Source organism: Dermacentor albipictus, chromosome 2, assembly GCF_038994185.2.
Source record: "Dermacentor albipictus isolate Rhodes 1998 colony chromosome 2, USDA_Dalb.pri_finalv2, whole genome shotgun sequence".
Lineage (NCBI taxonomy): Eukaryota > Metazoa > Arthropoda > Arachnida > Ixodida > Ixodidae > Dermacentor > Dermacentor albipictus.
This window is the reverse complement of record NC_091822.1, coordinates 39,546,386-39,567,712: the sequence shown is the minus strand read 5'-3', so window position 1 is coordinate 39,567,712 and position 21,327 is coordinate 39,546,386. Positions and strand designations below refer to the sequence as shown.

General features: G+C 47.4%; 1 protein-coding gene across 5 annotated transcripts in view; it reads right to left on the bottom strand.

Moving 5' to 3' along the window:
- Positions 1-21,327, bottom strand: part of LOC135918257 (uncharacterized) — a 203,042-nt gene that overhangs the window by 170,244 nt on the left and 11,471 nt on the right. For 2 of the 5 annotated variants that reach the window (XM_070533551.1, XM_070533555.1), the window contains exons 2-5: positions 8,318-8,434; positions 7,689-7,718; positions 6,149-6,217; positions 2,789-2,801 (exon numbers count right to left, since the gene is read on the bottom strand). In XM_070533551.1, the coding sequence (XP_070389652.1) occupies positions 2,789-2,801; positions 6,149-6,217; positions 7,689-7,718; positions 8,318-8,321 (116 nt within the window). In that variant the 5' untranslated portion in view covers positions 8,322-8,434. Of the gene's footprint in view, positions 1-2,788; positions 2,802-6,148; positions 6,218-7,688; positions 7,719-8,317; positions 8,446-21,327 lie in introns of all 5 variants that reach the window. The other 3 variants (XM_070533552.1, XM_070533553.1, XM_070533554.1) reach the window with 3 other exon arrangements.

Here is a 21,327-nt window from a genome sequence, read left to right as displayed (position 1 = left end):
GACGGTGAATAACACAGTAGCAGTACTGTGAACGACAAAACTAACTTTTATTGGGCGAACCTGTGCCCACAAATCAGGCTACACTTATAGCACAACGATAGCGGCGAACACGCTCGGCGATCGTCGAAAATCTGATCAGCGGGTCAAGCGCGTCGGCTTTTATAGATCAGTCGTCGAATGTTCCAGATTAACTGATGGGACCCGCGTGTCTTCCACAAAGTTCTACACCATTCGTGTCACGCGATGAAATCTGATAACACAAGGTTCGGCGACACCAGACACGCGGATAGAAGCGTCGATAACTTTCCAGAAACGTCGGATACATGCAGGCGCGTACCTCGCTCTGCGATTACAGTTGTTAAGCGGCGAAACGTGGTTGCCCGATAAAGATAAGTACTCGTGTCAATATATTCTCTTGAACTTATACAAAATAACTCCGTTCGCTTCATTTTTTGAAATTACAACCGTACTGCAAGTTTCACAGCCATGAAAACTAACCTTTCTCTCCCATCTTTAAAATCCCGTCGGAAAATCAGTCGCCTCACTCCATTTCACAAGGTATATCATCACGTCACGCTACATGACGATCTTATTACACCACCGGAATACATCTCCAATCGCACTGATCATCGGCACAAGGTTGACATCCAAAATTGCAAAACTAAAACTTGTTTTCAGTCATACCTTCCCCAGACATCTGTCGAATGGAACCGCCTCCCTCCCGATATTGCAGCCATTGAGGATAGTCAACGATTTCGTGATGCACTAACAACCTTTGTTTGTTTTGGAGAATGTTGAAATTATGGCCTAACAAAATTCACTGTATTGTATTTATTGTCTTTGTAACCTGTATTACCCACTCCCCTCTGTATAGCCTTTGGCCCTGAGGGCATATTAAATAAATAAATAAATAAATAAATAAATAAATAAATATTGCTTCCGACATCAGTGACCGCTGTGCCATTTTCATGTTTTCCGCATGTGGCACCTAGAACTCGAATTATTCACCCCAGGAGCGTTTGATTTGTGAGCACATATCAAAGGAAGCATTAGAATCACTTGGCCACCGTTCTCGACGTAAGGCTGGTGTAGCGTAGTAGGTAAAACAAACGCGAACGACGCGTACTCTGCTTTCATCACGTTATATGTGTGATTCTAACGAAGCAATTTGAAATCTGTAAGATCGCACAATCAAAGAAAGCAAAAAAACAAGGATGACAAACCGCCACATTGGCATGATAAAATAGAACGATAATCGTTACCCCAAGTTCCTGCGCACTCAATAACTAGAGGTACTCAAGGATTGTAAGAAAATAACAAATAAACTAAATGCTGAACTAAGGCAGTCATGCTACTATAGTGAATTTTCGCTTACATTAGTTGATACATTGAGATATTCCACACCAAATGTTAAATTAAGTTTTAGGTCGACGACAACGCGATGCACTACGTGATTACGTTTTTCGCAGTGGCCAAGAACTTGTTCGTAGAACTTGATGATTACGTCAATAAGCACTTTGTAAGATCAGCAGTATCAACCCCAGGTTGCACTGCAACAAGAAGTTTGACTTCTATCTGTGCTGACAGTCTGTTTCTTGTGCCAACTGGTGGTTTTAATGTTTACAGCACATTCATAAACTTAAAAAACAGCAGAGCCCTAAATGCAGAAAATTTTCCAATTAGGCCCATGAAATGCGGTCTGGAATTTGTCGTAGCTATGTTGGCGCATATTTTCGTCAGGTGTTTTCTCGCAGGCTATGAAGAAAACCATGGCCTCTGTTCTTTACATCGGAGGAGAAAAAATGCTGATTCTCCCATATTTGAGAGTAGATGGAGGCATGAAATGACTACCGGCCAAGTATACTGCTTGGAGATGACACTAGCCACAATAATAAAATGGCCGTAGTGAATGTTCGCAACTTCACACCACACCGCGCAATACCGCACTCTTCCTTGCTATACTGTGCACGGGTCCATATGGACGATGCTCGGCTAGTAGAATTCAACTGGCGGTTGGTGGCATGACAGGCAACCAAAGACACCAGGGAGATAGAGCACCCTAGCAAGCTAGGAGAAAAGCGCCTTAAGGAGGCGTCACGCAGCGTGGCGTCACTTCTCGAGGTGACGCAGAACCCGCGCCGCGAAACTGACAGGCTGCTAGCGTTTCAAAGAGAATACACGACCCTGCCTCAGTGCAAGAAGATGTCAATGAGGCGTATGGTGCCCTGTGTACGCTTTTTGAACGTCGCCCTATTGGAAATTCCAAATAAAACTTCAGCGTAATGGCAGTTATAGCTTCAGCCATGTTGTGAGCAAACATTAGGAAGAACTTAGAAGCGATATTTTTTGTATGTTGTTTAATCAGTAGCTAGCGTATGTAATGCGGTCCTGTACAAATGGTTAGGGACCAAGCAACATATTTCGTTAAGTTTTGATTGGTTGCCCGTATTATCTTGTTTTATTTCCCGCTTGTATGCACTGATAACTGCTCTGAATATTGGCTCAAGGTCATTTGAAGGTAGCCGATAACCGAAGCTAAAAGCATATCTTGCTTAAAATCAGGCTACAAACTCTCAACCGGTAAATGTTATTCCTGTTTTTGTAAGAGCCCAGAAAAAAATAATTTCCGCTCACCTAACTAAAACGAATGTAGTGCTATCAAGCAAGAGAAGTTGGGGCGATGTATGCAGAGCGCTGCCGTAAGCGCTTGGTAACACACCGTTCGCAAGAGTGTGCCCGTAGCATGATGAAATAAAAGAAACGATCATTATTGTGAAGATCAACTTACTCGGCTTGAGATGCTGAAACGAGAAGTACGAGCAGGTTCACTAGCTGAGAATAATTCGCAAGATAACTTAAGTAGCTATTGACAGCGAAACACCTGCACGTAAGAAAATTTTAACGCATCCTTACTATTGGGCATCTAGTCAGCGCGTTTCCTGTTTCACGAGTTGATGGGGCTAAATTGAGAAACTTCATTGGACTGGCAATGCCGCAATGTGGTGTTGGAGCTCAGCAGCTCAATGCGGCAGCATTGCGCTGCTGAGCAGGAGGACGCGGGTTCAATACTAGCCAGATTGCAATTGCAGGTGCAATGGGAACAGTCGCAGTTACAAAAAGGTGAAGCCTTGATAGGATATCAACATACTATACAACTACGCAAAGTGACGTTGTTAGCTCTGTCACCCTTGTAAATCAGAATGACCATTAGGTAAGTAATATTAGTAACTTAAGTAGTTAGGAAGCACGGTGTAACGTGCACAAAAGAATATATTGACAGACGTCACCAGCTGGCAAAACGCTGGTGCGATAAAGGACGCCAGCAGAAGCCTCTTTCTTCAACGTGTCTACTAAACGGAACCTACGCCACTGACCACGCGGGGAGAGAGCGCTCGAGAATCCACCAGCCATCTCGGCTCGCCAAGCTTTTGCACCCGCGTCAGATTGCATCCGGAAATGGACGCGAGGGCAGCGCATGCGTTCCCTCGCGCTGACAGGCATGCGAGTCCATAGCAGCGCTAGCAGACGACACTTGGGTACACTTGTCTCCCTCCAGTGGACGCCTGAACATAATACCACGCGTCGGAGTGGTTTTCAAACGGGTGGTTAAAATTATTTCGGAGTCTCCCACTACGGCGTTTCTCCTAATCATATATTTCCTTGAGCACGTAAAACCTCATTACTTAATTATTTTAAGTGTCTCTGCCGGCAGCGGCAGCGTCACCACGACGCGGCGTTTTTATGCCCTCAGTGGAACGCAGGTGGCGTCGGCAGGCGGCGCTATGATTATTCGCTAAATGTGTATCTTGTGATTTGTGTTCGTACGTTTTTCGTACTACATAAAAATCTACTACTATTCCAGTTCACAGCCATTTTTCATTATCCCATAATTATGACGACAGTTGTGAAGACAGGGTTGTAATCAGCATGTAAAAACGAAGCCATAAACAGGCAAAGCGGAGCGGGCGCCAACTACCGCCTGTAGAAAGTCCTGGTAAGTTTTAATTAAGTATTGCCCTAAAAAATTATTCGTTCATTGCCTTTACTTCTACATTTACTTTCCTCAAGCACATACCCATTCTGCTATTATTTTTAAAGTCCTGCATAACGGGCTTAAAAACTGCGCCCTCATGTTAACAAAGTAAGGTGAATAGTTTCTGCACAATTGTTACGCACCACGCAGGTGCAGCCGTCATCAGCAACTGTTCCGTGTACTCACATCATTTCATCTGGCTTAGAACAAGTGCACTAGCCTTTGACCTATACTAGAACACTTTCTGTTTGTGTTTTATCCTTGCAGGTAATATAGCTCCATACCCGAATTCTTCACAGAGCAAGATGTTTCTGCATCTCTGACTCTACCTTTGGCAAATCGTTCACTGCGCTTTTCACTGTTAACGCAATATTGACTAGTTAGTTTTCGGGCTTCCCCTATTTCCTGTGAGTTGAAGTTTTTTTTGTCTAATACTTGCAGAAACGCTCCAATCTCAATCCAATAGGGTGGTAGTATGCGGCAGAGCATTACATCCGAGATCTATGGCGCAGTGCAAAAATACCGCGCTGCACTTACACGTGGATGAAGTATTGCCCTATTTGTTCTGGGCAGTCTTAGTCCTTAAGGTGACGCTGTGTCGTGCAGCAGCAGTATGTTCCATGCATTGAGGGAACATTAGAGATCCCCGGGTGGTCAAAATTATTCCGGAGTCCCCACTAGGGCGTGCCTCATAATCAAATTGTTTTGTCAAATTTAGGTTTTGCCACTTAAAACCTCACAATTTATAAATAAGCTGCGTTAATCGGCAGTGTCTTCTATCAGAGCAAAAGAAGCAATACAAACTAGGCCTTATGCCAGCATATACTTTGTTTTCTGTTATGTCACTAATTAGGTTACTGGAATATACAATTACCTACCCAGGTGACGTTTTTGCAAATTAGCTTAACTAAATGTTCGGTTGCCCGCGATGCTTTCTGATAGACGCATTTGAATGGGTAATGTTTGTATTTCTTAAAAATGACGAGTAGATTTTTCGTTTCCCGCCTTGCTTGTGGAGTCCTCAAGTGACAAGTTGATCTGCTAACGTCCAAATAATGATAACAGAAATTACGTTGGGAAGCATGTAATATTATCTACATTCCCTTTCAAAGTTGTTGGCAGGTTATTGTTCATGTTATGAGATAGGCTGACGTATACGTTACAATATATGTTTAGTAGTTTTAGAAAGTCCATATCCGCACATCACTCATTAAAACAACCATGCTTTTTACGTTAAATGCTGTTAGCTGTGCTGAATTTAATCTAGATACACTGAAGTAGTTTCCTCGAAGTTCGCACAATACGCCAACGACTACTGCGTAGTTAAGAGGACAAACTTCCTTGTTGCTCGCCACCCAGTTACACTACACACCAAAGACTTCCAGCGACTTTACCCTGCTTAAGCTAGTACTGGGACCAGGGCGGAGAAGGAACACCACATAGCGCTATTAGTCCCAGTATCGAGTAATATGTTCCGGATCTGCGCGGTAAATTCAATTCCATCTTCCAGTCAAGTATATTGAGTTTTTACAAGTCTTAAGGAGACCGAATTAACTGACAAATTGTAATGCCCATATTTTCAACTGGATGTATTTGCTTCTGCTTGGTAAAGGTTAAGCTTGAATGAGACGGTACTTATTGTAATGTGCCTCGTGCTTCGCGGTTATTTTCCAGTTAGGCTCGCTTGTTCAGTCACATTGTGAAATTTATCCATACTCACACACCCTCATCATAGCTCTGTTGGTGGACATGATAATAACGCGAAGTGGATATGTTAGGTATTGCGTAAGAGAATTAACCCACGATTAGAGTGATGTACAAAATATTACGTTCCCTGTTCCTGTAGAAACATGACAACGGTTAAGGCAAACACTGTTTGGGGGGGGGGGGGTGTCAGGCGAGTAGGTGCAGCGACGAGAGTAAGCTAGATTTAGACTTAGACACAGGATGCAGCAGACAAGAACAACCTAGATCAAGGCTGCTAGATATAACGGGTACACCTTTGTCCTGCAGAGAACCTAAACATGGTAGTGACTGTCATCGAGAAAGTGAATTTACCGCACTGCATATCGAAGCTCACTCAAGTACTTGACATAATTTATGCACGACACTTACATATTGCTGTTTCCGAAGTCGGAAAGTCCTCCACGGAGTAGACGCTCGACGCGTAGTCGTTCGGATCTTCTGAAATGAAACCAAGTGCATGTTTTTCACAAAATATTTGTTCACAGCAGTTTATGCGCGCAAGCCTTCAAGAACACATGCGCCTTGCCACAAAACATGGCAATTCTCGCGACGCAACATAATTTTGATGCTTTTCAGAAAACATTTTGTTCAGCGCAGTTTATTCATAAAAGCTTTACAAACACATTTGCATTTCCACAAAAGAAGGTGGTTCTGGCGAGGCAACCCTCTTGGGTTCGGGGTTTTCGGCTTCAACCGAAAAAAAGAAAAGAAGCCAACCGACCCATTGCTTCCGTAAATACCTTTTTATTCAGATAATATTAGCAAAATCAGTAATGTTGAATGCTGGGCTAGTAGAATACTGGCACTATGAAACATTGCCTCAACGCCCACGAGATGCATAGAGCGGGAGTGCCGCATCGGTGCTTAAGCTCCAAAATCACGCGTCCGGTGATGCCTCGAGCGGAGTATCTCCATTCTTAGCGCTGCAGTCATGTTTCATAATGCCAGTGAATTCGCGTTCATTCGAAAACTGTCGCCCTGCAGCGGCGAGCCTGCGTGCGCTGCGGTTTATTTCACTGCAGTGTGCGTGCACCACATTTAGCCGATTTAGTGCTCGAGCGTGCCGGAAAACGAAATAAATACTGCGCAAATCTTGTTTGGCATGGGCTAAGCGACTCCACCTTAAGCGGTCGGCCAGTGCGTTAAATCCACAAGCGGCCGATTGGCGGATCCTCCGCAACTGTATTTCAACCGGAATTACTTAATAAGCGGGTAAGTAATAAGGAGGTTCTCTGTAATTGTTCACACAGTGAGGCTGTGTGAGTGAGACTAGAGGCGAAGGCAAAATAATTGTGTTCTGTATGGGTGAATTAGAGACGAAATAAATCTATATAATTCTATTGTGTCTCTTTAAAAGCGTTATACGAGATGTTTACAGTGTTCCGACGCTGCGCTTGTAGTATCAAAGAGGCAGTAAATTTTATTTAGATAGAAAATATGGGCCGTGATATTGGAAGCATGTGCTGAAATATTGAAGCGCGTAGTTTATTCCACATCTGAGTAAATACCAAATGCTGATTTGATCTATATTTTTCTCCGTTCCACAATCTTAAAAAGGCAGTAGCAAGAAACCGAGGCTGTCAATGTTGATGATTGACCGTTACTAACCAGAGATTTGGCGAACAGAAGAAAAAAAAAACTGATAAGGTTGATGCGATAATTACGCACCGGATAAAGCCTACGAACGTTCATCTGCAAAAATTGAGTCCCCGGAAAAAAGAGAAAGGAACTTTTTACTGGAAATAAAGACCGAAAAAGTGCACCCAATTCCGTGAGATAGCCCCCCTCCCCCCACAAGAAAGAACTAAAAATGAAAATACGTGTACGCAAGAAACACAGAATTTTCAGATAGAGAGTAAAAACAATGAGCAAAAGCTATCCTATAAAAGGGGACGTCTACTTTACGTACCTTGCTGCGAGTAGAAGCTCGTGTCGTCTCCTGAAATGAACAGCGAGCGTTGTCCACACATGTTTCCGAGAAATTTCTTTTTTGGTTAGGCTCGAAAAACTTAACTTGCCATAAAATGATATGCGGACAATCACAAAACGTCGTGGTGCTCACGATATATTATACATAGCATTTTTTTGATCAACCGAAAAGAAAAAGAGTAGATGCTCCATGCATGCGCCTTTAAACTGTGGAATGCGATTCAAACGTTGCACAGAATGTGTTCTCAAAAACAAGTTCGTAAAACTAGTAAATCAACAACAGGAATGTAAAAACTGCAAATCTTTGTAATTATTTGAATTCCAAAATATATACGTGTGGCTTAACTATACACAAAGCTATATAATCGAGAGGAAGCCCTTTCAGAACAGCGGACCAGACCTAAAATGGCTTTATTATGTATAATTTACGGGGATCAATTTTTTGGGGTCCCTTAGAAACAGGCATTTAGTGCAAGACGTTTTAGGGATGGTCACTTTTAGACAACTTAAGAACAAGTCGTTCGCGTCTACGTGTTGCATCTAGAGTAAAACGACGGCGTCTTCGTTTTACGTCTATCAAGACCATGCGCGAAATGTAAACGCGTTTACCCATCGTTCCGCTGCTCAGTCAGCTGGTTCCTGGGACGGCAGGCGCGTAGAGGTAGCCTGTGTGCTTTCCCTCCAAAGGCGTGGACGGTAACCTCCAAAGTTAGCACACGCTGGCACCTGGAAAAACCCTATACGGAATGTTCCATCGTGGCGCGTATCTGGTGTAGGCGGTTCCTGCTGCTAAACCTCAGGCCGATTCGCGCGAGAATGTTGGATAAAATTTTAATGTCGTGGTTCACCTCGGTGGATATTACGTCGAAAATAGGTATCTTATCTTGCACCAATTGTAATATGTTGCACAAAGGCACTAAACAGTTCGCTATGTTCTTAAATCCAGTACGTGCCTGTATTCTCTAAGAATAGGTCAGAAATACACTTACTCTGCGGCAATGTAGCAGTCCATATTTTGTCGCAGAAGAATTAATTTCAATCCCGTCTGGAGCACCAAGCCGACGTCAATATTTTCCGATTCATTAGACTCTAAATCTAATACTAAGTCGACGTGTACTGTGTAAATACCCCTCCAGAAACCTCGTAACGCTTCTTTCATGTCAACAAAAGACTCAGTTTACGTGAAAACGGGATCTGAAGAGTCCGAATACAATTGTCAATTTTTTTCATTTTATTGCTGGAGCGCTGATCTATCACTTTAGCTTGATTGAATACTTGCGTTTGGTGTCGCTTTAAAGCCGAGTGCGTGAAGGAAGTCCGTCTGATCGGGATGACGTTATCTTGAATGTCGGGGTGAGGACATTAAGCGTATGAAGGATTTAAAACCGTTTTCAGTGACCACACGCGGCAGCCTTCTTCACAATAAGCCGTATTGAATATTATTAGCTCATTGTGAACAAGGTTCCTGTGGGAGAGCCCAAACAATAAAAATGAATTATTCTATATTTACAGGTGATCAACGGCACAAAGAAGCACATGAGTTAGCAAGGAAGCCGTACTTAAGCATTCAATAACAGATTAAACCACCTGGCGTGCCTACGCGCGTGTCCGAAGATGGGTACCATTTTTATTTTCTGCGGTCACATCAAATAATAACATAGACTCCACCGGTGTTGTCTAAAAATGCGTAAGAATGTGCAGCTTGCGCAACTGTTAATATCAATTTTATCACACTGGATCCAACACTAAGCACTTATCAACCCTTATCGATTGTTATCAACTTATCGAAATAAATCCCGCCCTTATCGGTGCTTATCCACCTTATCACAATTTCTCAGACCCTTATAGGCCCTTATCGCTCTTTAGCACCTGGGTAATCCGCTTCGAGCCATTCTCAGCCGTCATGCGACTCATATAACCGCTCATCACTCCTTACCAAGTGATTGACGGCTTACTTGTATTGCGCGACTTCTGTGATAGGTGGCATTTCGGTAGGTGAAGGACCACCCCAACGGAAGGTGCATCCCGCGACCACTGAAATGCATCAGGGATGTGGCGCGCTTGGCAATAATTTTCGCAAAATCGCAATTTTCCTAATGTCTACAGTGACCCAAGTCGGCTCCTCATGGCTTTTATTCCACTATTACCAAATCTATCACCAAAGCCTTCATGAAGACTCTCCGCCTTTGACATTTGTTTTGTACTGCCGGTACAACACATTCTTATGGTTCAGGTATGCTCAACTGCTGTAAGCGTGGTGTTTAGCCCAGTAGGTAAGAGACTCGGCTTCTGAGTTTGGACTGGTAGGTTGAAAACTCACCCCTGCCAAGGTTTTTTTTTGTTACGAATTCTTCGTTTTGCATAATAATTTACTGACAACGATTTGCCTTACGTGACGGACAGCTTTCCTGGGTGGGTAGGTATATAAATACTTACGCAGATAAAGAAGCGTGATGGCTGCGGTCAGTAATGCAACCCATAGAGTTTGATACAATAATTAGTAGATGGAACTCTCTCATTAGCGTTTAGCGGAACAGAAAACCGGCCGGCTCAGCCAGTATAAGAATTATGGGAAGTCACAGATTAGCCTAAACTTCGTCGTTTTGTCTTCAATCGGCTTCGTGACTTTTTTTTTTAATACGAAAGCATGCCCTTAGGCATAATACAAAAGATGTTAGAAATACACGAACAGATTCGACTCGTGCAAAAAATCTAGGAGTGAACGATGATGGGGTCCATGAATCCAACGTTCAAGGTCGGGTGGGCGGCCAGGCCGAAGGCCTGTTGCCCGGAGATGGCGGAGACGGCTTAGATGAAGCCCTGGGCACGTCCATAATAGGTGTGTCACTTTCACATTTTCGATTCCTGTGTTGCAAAATGGGCACGATGAGCCGTAAGGACCATGGTATTGTTGTGGCCAGAGAGCGATCACAGACGGGGAGAGCGCGACCCCGGCACGTAGCCTCCTTAACGTAACCTCCTCTCGGCGGGTTAACCCGCCAGGGAGGTCTGACCCACACGGAGGTATGAGAGCTCGTGTGGTACGTCGGAGGTTTTCCTTTTCCCGGATCAGGCGTCCACAGGCGTCTTCAGGAAAATGTGGAAGTGGGTATGTTGTAATCTGTGGGTGGGTCGCCATATCTGCTTCAAGGAGACACGGCAGGGCTGCTCGAGGCACCCACTGGACGCGTATGAGGATATTCGTAGTGGCAGCAAGACGGTGAATGCTATCTGACAATAGGGTGGACCGAGATACCCTACGTATGTCGTGGATGGCTTGAGTCGAGTCTGTGCGAATGATGAGTTGAGAGTATCGAGCATCTTGAACAGTAGGTAGTAACGCGGCCAAGCCGTCTCGTATGGCAGCAAGCTCGGCAAGGTAGGCCTGTGGTGCAGGATCGGCAACATACGAGCACTTTTGGCCTGCCTCTGGTGTCAAAGGACACACGAGGGCTGTGTGAATCATGGTGCCATTAACACTGGCATCAGTGTATGCTACAAGAGTCGTATCGTCTTGGTTGTCATCGGCGCGATGAAGGCGGGAAACATGGGCATTCGCCTGACGAGGAACCGGGCTATACAGACGACCAAGAGGCTTATTGTCACTTAATTGTACCCTTTCCCATGGAGCTACATCGGGTCTCGTAGATGCTGGATTGTCTATTTCGTGTCCCATGTACCGGGCCAGTGAAGCAGCCGAGCCAAAATATGATGGCTTTAGGGCGCGCGCGCATCGACGTTGGTGTACGAGTTCGTCAATAGTGTTGAGTTGGGACTCAGCCTGTAGAGTTGGCAACGGAGTGAGACGTGGTAGTCCCGTTATGGCCCGCATAGCTTCATTATTAATGGCCTCAAGGCGAGCCCATTGTGCCTTCGTGAGATGATGAAACTGGGCTCTGTAGACGAGTCGTGGTTGCAATACAGAACGTACCAGAAGGCGAGCCATGTTGGTGCTCGCTCCGCCAGATTTCTTCGCAATCCGACGTATCAACTGTATCGTTTCTGCGGCCTGTTGTTTTGCATTCTTGACCCATGGTCCCGCAGATCCGGAGGAATCCATTTCAAGACCGAGTACACGGAGAGTTGAAGCCTCGTGTAATGGTTGCTGATCCAGAGTTAACTGAAGAGGCCGGAGTGCCAGTAGACGGCGCCCATACTTGTTCGCTACTGACATGTACGTCGTCTTGTCCTTGGAAATGTCAAGGCCTATCTGAGCACACCAGCTGTGCGTCATGTTTAGGGCCTCTTGGAGCACTTGTTCTTGGTGGCAGATTTCAGGATCAACTGACCAGACAGTGATGTCATCTGCGTACATTATGTACTGTGCGTTATGTATCGTGGCTAGCTTCCATGCTAGTGGAAGGAGAGCAATATTGAAAAGGACTGGTGCGAGCACAGATCCTTGTGGGACACCCCGATGTGCGACGAACTGACCTACTGCTTGGCCAGCCAGGCGAATGGAGAAGGTGCGAGCACACCGGAAGGCTTCGACGAATGTGCAGACACGGCTAGGGAATTGAAGCCAATGGAGAATTCCGACAATTGCTTCGTGACTCACATGGTCGTATGCTTTACGACTATCCATTGCCAGAATCGTGCGAATTCTTCGGGAGCGGCCTCCGATGAAAACCATAGAAGATAGGTACGCAAGGCCACCTTCTGCGCCTAGATGAGCACGGAAACCGACTTGGCCAGGATGATACCATGAGTACCGCTCGACCCACCATGTAATACGTGTCGCGAGCGTACGCTCCATCAGCTTGCCTAAGGTTGAGGTTAGTGCTATTGGACGCATATGAGCGATATTATCTAGGGGTTTTCCGGGTTTGGGAATAGGGACCATTTCTGCATGCCGCCAAGAATTGGGAATGACTCCTGTAGCCCAAGCTTCGTTTATGGCCCCCAACAGCACTTCGAGAACCTTGCCTTCCGTGTTTTTATAAAGTTCATATGGTATGCCATCCGGTCCTGGTGCCTTGCATGGCTTCGACAGGTCGATTGCCGCTAAAAATTCCGCCATAGTGAAAGGAGCTTGTATACCTTCGATGTCAGAGAGCGTAGGTGGCGTGCCTGCGTCCGCGGGAAGGCAGTTTTGAACAACAAAGGGAGGCGGTGCTGTGTCCAAAGCCGGAAAAAAGGTGTGGGCGACAGTTTCTGCGAATACTGCTGGAGTCTGGCCCGATGCTAACAGGGCTCAGGCTGCGGGCTCTGGAGGGCGCCGACCACGTTCCATTACTCGGAAGGTGCGCCAAATGGAGGCATTGGATGACGAAGGTCCGAGAGAAGAGCACCAGTCCATCCAGAGGCCACGTTCTAAGCGGTGTTTATGGCGCCGAGCTACTGCAGTAAGGCGTTGGGCCTCTAAGCGAAGGGTATTTGACGTAGGGTCACGTTCTGATGCAAGTTCTGCTTGGCGGCGCGACGCCCAGAGACGCAGAAGTTGCAAATCAGGAGCGGTTCGCGATTCATCAACCCACGACGTACGTGCCGCCTCAACCAATGCCGTTGCTTGCTTGCTTGCGTACATTGCTTTCTCAACCGCCTCAACCAATGCCGTTGCGTACATTGCTTTCTGATACCACCCTGTATCGATCCCAGTCCACCACTCGACATAGTCGGCGGAGGCGGCTTGTTCCGCCCGAAGATAAGCCAAGGTGAATCGGATGATGGTCGCTACCCCAGCAGTCGGGTTCACATGACCACGAGACGGTTGTCCTTCCTAGCCACCAAGATAAGTCCGGTGAGTGTGGCGGCGCGCAAGGGTGGTCTCGCCGGCGATTAGGCACTGACACATTATTAAGGAGAGTGAATTAGGCGTCCATAAATGTGTCCAGCACACATGTACCACGCGCACTGGAAATAGCGTATCCCCATGTGGTGTGGGGCGCGTTAAAATCTCCTGCGACCATAATGGGGCAACCAGGATGTTTCTGTCGTAGGTGCGCCAGCCAGCCGAGACACAACCGAGCCGCACGACCGCTGTAAGGGCGGGCATAGTATGAAATGATGATAACGTCCATGCGTTGGAGACGAACCAATACGGCCACGACTTCTTGCCATAGAGTACACCACCGTGAAAGATCAACACGAGTCGGATGAAGAGTGAACTTATATACGCTGCAACCTTTCCTGGAGGGACATCGGGCGTAGCACTCCTACGATCCAAAATTTAAGGCGATGAGTATGCCACAAATCCTGGAATGGGTGGCAGGCCGTTGGATTCTTGAAGCAGTAGAGCCCAAGCACGCAGCTTCCCATATCTGAGACGCTGACGCAGCTCTCCGACCTTCCCCGCGATGCCGCGACAGTTCCACTGTAAGATGCCATCTGGCACTCTTGAAGACGTAGCAGCCATCATAGATTAGGATGGGCCAGTAGAACCGAGGTGAGATGCTGGAGCTGTTGCGCAACGAAGCGCAGGAGTTCTTGGGGTGAAAGAGGCTTCGACACAGATGCCGGGTTAGCCATATGAGCAGGACTAGACGACGACGGCGAATGCGACGGCCGCGCTCCGTCATGACGACGCCGGAGCACTGCATGGCGTTCCTTGAGACGTTGGATCTCCCTTTCAAGCACCTTGCTGGTGAAGCAGCGCACAAACACGGACACAGTGAAGACAAGCAGGAATAGACGACACTCGCTGCAGCGAGTGTCGCCTATTCCTGCTTGTCTTCACTGTGTCCGTGTTTGTGCGCTGCTTCACCAGCAAGGTACTATGATCACTCACCAACTAGCCCAACTTTCCACGTTACTGAACTCCCTTTCAAGGTTGGCGAGGCGAGCGTCGATCTCGAACTGTTCGTCTGCCAAAGGAAGCGGCGTGTCTTCTATCGATTGAGATGCCCGTTGCGGTCGTGAAGTGGACGACCTAACAGCTGCGCTATACGTACGAGTGGCAGCATCACTTGTCTCTGTACTTGCTTTTGTCACCTGGCTAGCGTCCTCTTCCAGCGAGGCCAGAACGGCGTAACGGTTGTACACAGGGACTTGTTTCATTGATGAATCTCGAGGGGTCCTTGCTGGCTGTCGAGAATGGCGTTGTCGAGCCTTCTTAGTGGCCTTCAACTTCGTAGGACACGTCGTGGAAATGATGTCATGATGGTTTGTTTGGCATAGGCCACATCTAAACGATGCCGACGGTTCAGGCTCCATGGTGTCGTCCTTAGGTGGGTAGGGGCAGGATGATTTCATGTGTCCCTGTCTAAAGCAAGAGTAGCAGTACACAACGGAAGGCTTGAACGGACGCGGGCGCAGTACGCAGCCATTATACAGGATACGTTCAGGTGGGGAATTAGGACCTTGAAGCGTGATTAGGCACGTACGACCGCTGCCTAGGTAGCGAGCAGCCACGACCTTGTGTGTGGGACACGATAGTTCCTGCAGGAGCCTCTCGGGTTCTTCGTCAAGGTCAACGCCATTAACCACGTAGCGTCTTAAATCTGTACCACTGGCGAGGTACGCCTGGACTGGAAGGACACACTCTTCTGAGACTTGTATTGGTTGTAGTTCTTCGAGTTTATAAACTAGTGCCATAGCAGACACCCATACTGAGACCGTATTAGTGGGTTTGTGTAGAGCAAAACCTTGAAATCGGGAAGTCTCGAGGCAGGAGTCCAGGGCCGCTAGAATGATACGGTTGTGCAGAGTGGACATGTCATATCTAGCACGAGACTTGATAACCACTTTGTACCACGATGTCGTTGGCGACTCCGGAGACGTGCGTGTCGGTCGTGCAGGCAGGCCTTGTGATGAGCGAGGTCTTTTCGGGGCTGCTGGAGTTACATTTTCATCCGTTGGAAGGCCAGTAGGTTCCTTCGTCCTCTTGGCTGAGGTGTGCGCCACGACAGCAGGGCTGTTCTGCTCCATGTTAGTGGTATCCATGCTCAGGGTGCCGCCTTCACCCGCTGCACTTGTCCCCATGGAGGAGACGTTCCTGGCTTGGATGGCAGTTGCATCGGTAATGTTCCACTCCCTCGACGCAGCGGACAGCAGCTTGGATGCTCCGCGCAGGCGCGGCGAGTGCCGCGGGGGCACTCGCACTCGCGAAGCCGCACAAGAACTCGAGCTCGACGGCGCAGCCGGAGGGTGTAGATGACGACGTACCTTGTAGATAGGCACCAGTAGTAATTACGAACCGCCAAAGCGGTCCATAAACAACAGAGTCCTTCGTGACTTTATAAACTCACAACTTCATCAAAGTATTGGCTAATAGATTACTAAAGGAAAATCATTAAAAGTTGCCCGATGGCAGGACTCGAACACAGAACTACCAGAACTAAAGCCTGATATTGAAACCGTTACGCCACGAACGCATGCACGGACAAGGCAATGAACGCCCTCGTGAAACAATCGCGGTCAAGTCAGCGCCGTCCGATTGGCGAGTTCCGAATGGGACTCACCTCGACAGGCAGTACTGCTGCAATTATTAGTAAGTGTTCGTATGTGCACTCAAATAATCGGACAATTTTTTACCTACACTTGCTACACAGTTGTAGCTAGTGTAGGAAGTCGCCATTTTTTTTTTACTTCGCGTAGCAAAGTGTGCCTCCACCTCCCTACGCCAAGCGATTATTTGGAGCTGTAATACGTGTAGCATGAAAACTACACTTTCTACACGGCGGTTTTGATGAGTGTAGGCAGCAGACGACAAACAAGCAGGCTGGCGTTGCAAACGCCCTCTGCCATTTTGTCTGTGACTGCGCTAATACTGTGACCATAGTGAATATTTGCTAGAAGGACGGTAACGAAGTGCTGGTGTCACCATGTGTCACGCAGCAAGGTGAAGCAATCTTTCCAGAAAATAAAATTATATTACTCGCGCATGGTGCTGGCTGTTTCAGACTCCGCGCTCTATTATACGCACTGGCAGGTTGTCTTCGTAAACCACGTATTCGCGACGTATTTCGGTGTAGTATGCCTAGATTTGTTGATGAAAAGAAGCTCCTACAATGGGGTTTAACTTGAGGCAAGGGCATATACGCAGCCAGTAAGTGCGAAGTCAGGCGAATTGCGGAGTCAGGCGCTTTTCGCACGGAGAATGGCTTTCGTCTGATGATAGAGAAGACGACGCGCAGTCTGTTGTGATTGGCTACAGACCAACGAGCCATGCGCCGCACACGGCGTCATAACCTTTGCCCGGCACTACACTCGTTTCACGAGCCTTCACGAAGTGTAGGGGGAACGTAGCCTTAGTATTGATTGCTCTGAAATTTAGGACAATCAACACAGGCAAAGGGTAATAAACGAAGCCGCAAGTACGTTTAAAGCCAGAACCACAAAAATCAGACAAATCCATGTACTTCCCATCGCTCACATGGAGGCTCAACGATAGTAGCGCCAGAGTTTCCTCCAGTAATCCTTGTAGGAAACTGTGACGTAAGCCAGGACATTGTTTTTCACAGCAGAGTGCCAATCACGCAACCATTGATGTGGAATCTGCATTTCTTAAACATAAATTTACCCATCCGCCTCCACCCCGTTCTTCTCCCTCTTGTCAATCGCGCTGTCAGAGTAATCCTACGTTCTCTTTATTTTTTTTATCAAAGGTGATGTACCGTAAAGCGGAGGATATAATACGAGCCTTTGTTGATGATTCTGAGACGTCAGACTCAGAATCATCACTATACTCTTTCAGTGGCACTTAAATGGAAGTGGACGCACATGGCAGCTTCGTTTCGCTCTGCAATGCAGCCGTGACAGCGATCAGCCTTGCACTTCTGGTATGAGCGTTGTACGCACATATAAACCATTATATGCATATAGCACGGTGTACACGCTGGTCTGTGCGAAACAGAGAGGGAATGTCACTTGCATCGGTCCGTCGCTCTCCGCTCGTGCACTATCGAGGTGTGACACCTCCAAATTCACTGGCGGCGTTCCTTTTTGCGCCAGTTTTGTGACTCGCTTGGCAACTGCCAGAGCATCGTTTCTGCGGCGCAGCAGCAGTTGTCCGCGTGATTCGTCGCACCAATATGTCATTTCCGCGTTGGTTTGAAACCTCGTCCTAGGAGCTCAAGCCCATCAGTAAACTTTCATATAGCCCTCACTGCTTCGCCTACAAGTGAAGCTGCCAGTTACTGCAGAGTTTTTGTCAGCCGGTTTATGAGCACAACAGTATCGTGCTAAGGACACGGAGACGCACGCGAAGGAGGTAGGAGGATTGGGCGTTGTAATCCGAAGGGAAATTGGCACGTGTACAATTGTGCACGTGGAAACTGTACACGTGCAAAAGTGCACGTGTAATTAGCCACAGCTAAAACAGTCCTTGGTTTTGTACAGGTCGCCGAAGCGTTCTCTCGACTCATGCAATTCAATACATCGAGGCATTCGGACTACGATATACAAGATCTTTCACGTAACTTGAACTAAGGACTGCAGCTGATTGAAATGAACGACATATGCCTTGCAGTATTGTGGTGCTCCTCAGAGTATTTTTTTATATTCTGCTTAAGTAGTAAGTACGTAAGATCAACTATACATTATTGTTAATGTTCACTTTAGGGCCAACTGCGTTTGGTTAAGTTGTGCAGGGGATTCAGAAGCGACAAATCCAATTACTTTGTGGCAACGTACATGCGGCTTCGTTATGTTTCTTTTTTCAGGCTTTTAAATAAAGCCCGCTTAATACAAATAAAATGCTCATGCGGTATCGTATTGCAGAGCTCTCAACCGCGCTCAACGAATATGTGTATATTTAATTTTAAGATTTTACTGAACGCCTTTCCCGCCAGCGCTTTAGTGACCTACGCCATGAATGCAGCAGGTTCGCCATGCGGTATAATGAACCGCTCGCCATCTTGGGTCACACATCAACAATAATGGAAGTTCGGGGCGCGCGCAGTGAACTGCGGCCTGATGTGCAGAAGGGAAGCACCAGCCCAGAATGATGTCATGTGAGCATGCTGAAAAGGTAAGGTCAACGACATACAAAACATCCTGAATGACAAGCCGAGTCGAGGACGACACAGAATGCTGGGCGTGGTGCGCTGTTGCGTTACGCAGATAGACGGAACAAAGCGGTGTCCTAATGTTAATTAACTGGCGGCGTAGCAGACCATTCGGCACAGAAACAACAGCGCCGGTATCAACAAGCGCTAGTGCAGTGACACCATCAGCATACATGTTGGTTTCGTTAGGTCTTGGAATTTTCGACACGAGCGCAGTTCTTGCCTCCAGAACTACGACACCCAGCTTTCTGGTTGGACGGCCTGGGGTCGACGGAACATAGGGTAAACGGAACGGCGACGTGGGGATGGTGACCTGCGTGTGCCAAAGGCGCGTTGACTCGACGAGATGAACTAAGGCGCTAGACTAGAAAAAACCAGGTGTGGGGGGGTTCACGATGAGCGCAGACTTGAATTCAGGCGCCATTACAGATGCGGAAGACATGGTGATGAGAAAAGCATGCTGCGTGCCAGGAAGAGGGCAGAAAAAATACATATTGGCCTGTTTGCAGTGCGCTAAGGGTTGGCAGGCATTGGGGTGGGACGTAGAAAAGGTAACGGAACCAGATATGGGGGTCTCCATTCCGCGTAAGAGGCGCTTGTGGGTTGTCCGGGATCCGAGGCGAATGAACCCAAGGTCTGGCAGCAATTTCAGCGCGCGTCCGAAGTGTGGAGACAGGCCGATGCTGTTGAGTATTAGGCATTAGGCCTTGCGGATGGGGCAGCGGCTCGGAAACTTGCTGTTGGATTACTTGTCGAAGCACTGGGTCGAGCGACTGCGTAGGGTCCGGGAAGACGGGTACCAGGGACAAGTGTTGTGCCACTTCCTCGCAGACAAGCTGCTGTATTTGCTGCAGTAAGGAAGTGTGGTCACCACAAGCATCACCAATTGCGAGAACGGAAATGCTTGTCGTGACGAAGATGGAGCGCCACGTGGAAATGCGCTGTTTCTGCAGCCCGTCGTAACTTTGGCAGAGCTGAATGACGTTGGCGACCGTTTGGTGGTTTTTGGAAACGGGCATGTGGGAGACATCATGCCCAATCCCCTTCAATATTTGCCTGCTTTTGTCAGCTTCCGACATAGTGGACTTGATGCGGCGGCAGGAATCAATGACATCTTCTATGTAAGCGGTGAAGTTTTCGCCTGTTTGCTGACCGCGACCACGCAAGCGCTGTTCTGAGCCGACCTCGCGCTCAGCGAGTTTGCCGAACACTTCTTCGAAGCTCCTTTTAAATGACGACGAGCGGTATAGTGGCGCCACAGATATATATATAGTATATATATATATATATATATATATATATATATATATATATATATATATATATATATATATATGCGTGCGTGTATGTGTGTGTGTGTGTGTCTGTGAAGAAATGATGGCACCACCAAGGCGTTATTGCAAATATTTCAAATTTCAGGGGCAGTTTCGACGTTTCTGTGAAGCTTCGAACTATCATGATCAAGTAATTCCACTGTAGAAACTGTTGGTATAATAAAGTATTCTTTTAACATTAACGCCTTTATTGTGCCATCGTTTGTTCATATATGCGTTCTGAGCCCGATTTAACGGAATCATGTAATAGATGTTTTGACAGGTTAAAAACGGAGAGTCTACATGCTTTATTCCAAAGTTAAAGCAGGTTTGCCGAATGGCTTCGATGTCGGCCCTGTCGGGCATCCACCTTACTGGCATGAAATTGTGGCGCACGTAAATTTTAAAGGTTTTCTCAGAACGCAAAACCACACAAAGGGAGCCTTCACAGGAACGAGTGAATTGTGGCTTGATAGAGTGGCGCCACAGATAAACGTACGTGCTTGTGTCTATTGTCGCTAAAATAAACACAAGCTGACGACGGGCGATACGTGGGTGCGTACGTCGAAGCTAGTCGAGGCAAGAATGTAGCCTAAGCGCTGGGCGGCCGCCGCTGGCGGGCCTTGTTGGGTGCCGAAAAACTGCCCTGGAATGCGGATTGCTGATCCACAGAGCATCTCGGCTTATCTCCCTCCGAAGTCATCTTTGATTCTTGTTCGAAGCGCCAGTCGTACTGGGGGTAGCCTTTCCATCCAGTGCTGTCTGCCGAGCGTGGCGGTCAACGATGCCTTCAGTTGCCGGTGCAGAAGCTGGACCATGCCGTTGCTCTTTGGATGGCAATCCGTGGTGCTATGAAGGCGCGTGCCAAGCTGTCTTGCCAGGGCAAAAAAAAGACCTTTGGTATTGTCTGCCTCGGTCAGTAGTTATTCCAAAAGGACAGCCATACTGCGACATCCACGTAGCAAGAAATGCTTCCGCCACTGTGTCGGCCGTGATGTCTTGGAGAGTTGTCATCTGAAGCCACCTCTAGTACTGGTCGATATACGCGAGGAGGTACCGAAAACCTTGGGAGGGCGTGAGAGGCCCCACCAAGTCTAAATGCGCGTGATCGAAACGGCTCTCTGGTGGTCGAAACGGCTGCACCGCGGAACCCGTGTGCCGGGTCATTTTCACAGCTTTACACCCTGGTCAGATGAAGCGGCCTCTTATAAGCCCTGGTGTTTCTCTGATGCTGGATCGTTTAACGCGTGCAGGGAACCAAATATTGGCCGCGCAACTGATGGGGCACGAACGGGCGAGGAGCCGCCTGCGATGTGTTGCACGTGAACAATGTTGCTGTGTCGGGAAGCGTCCCCTCCGC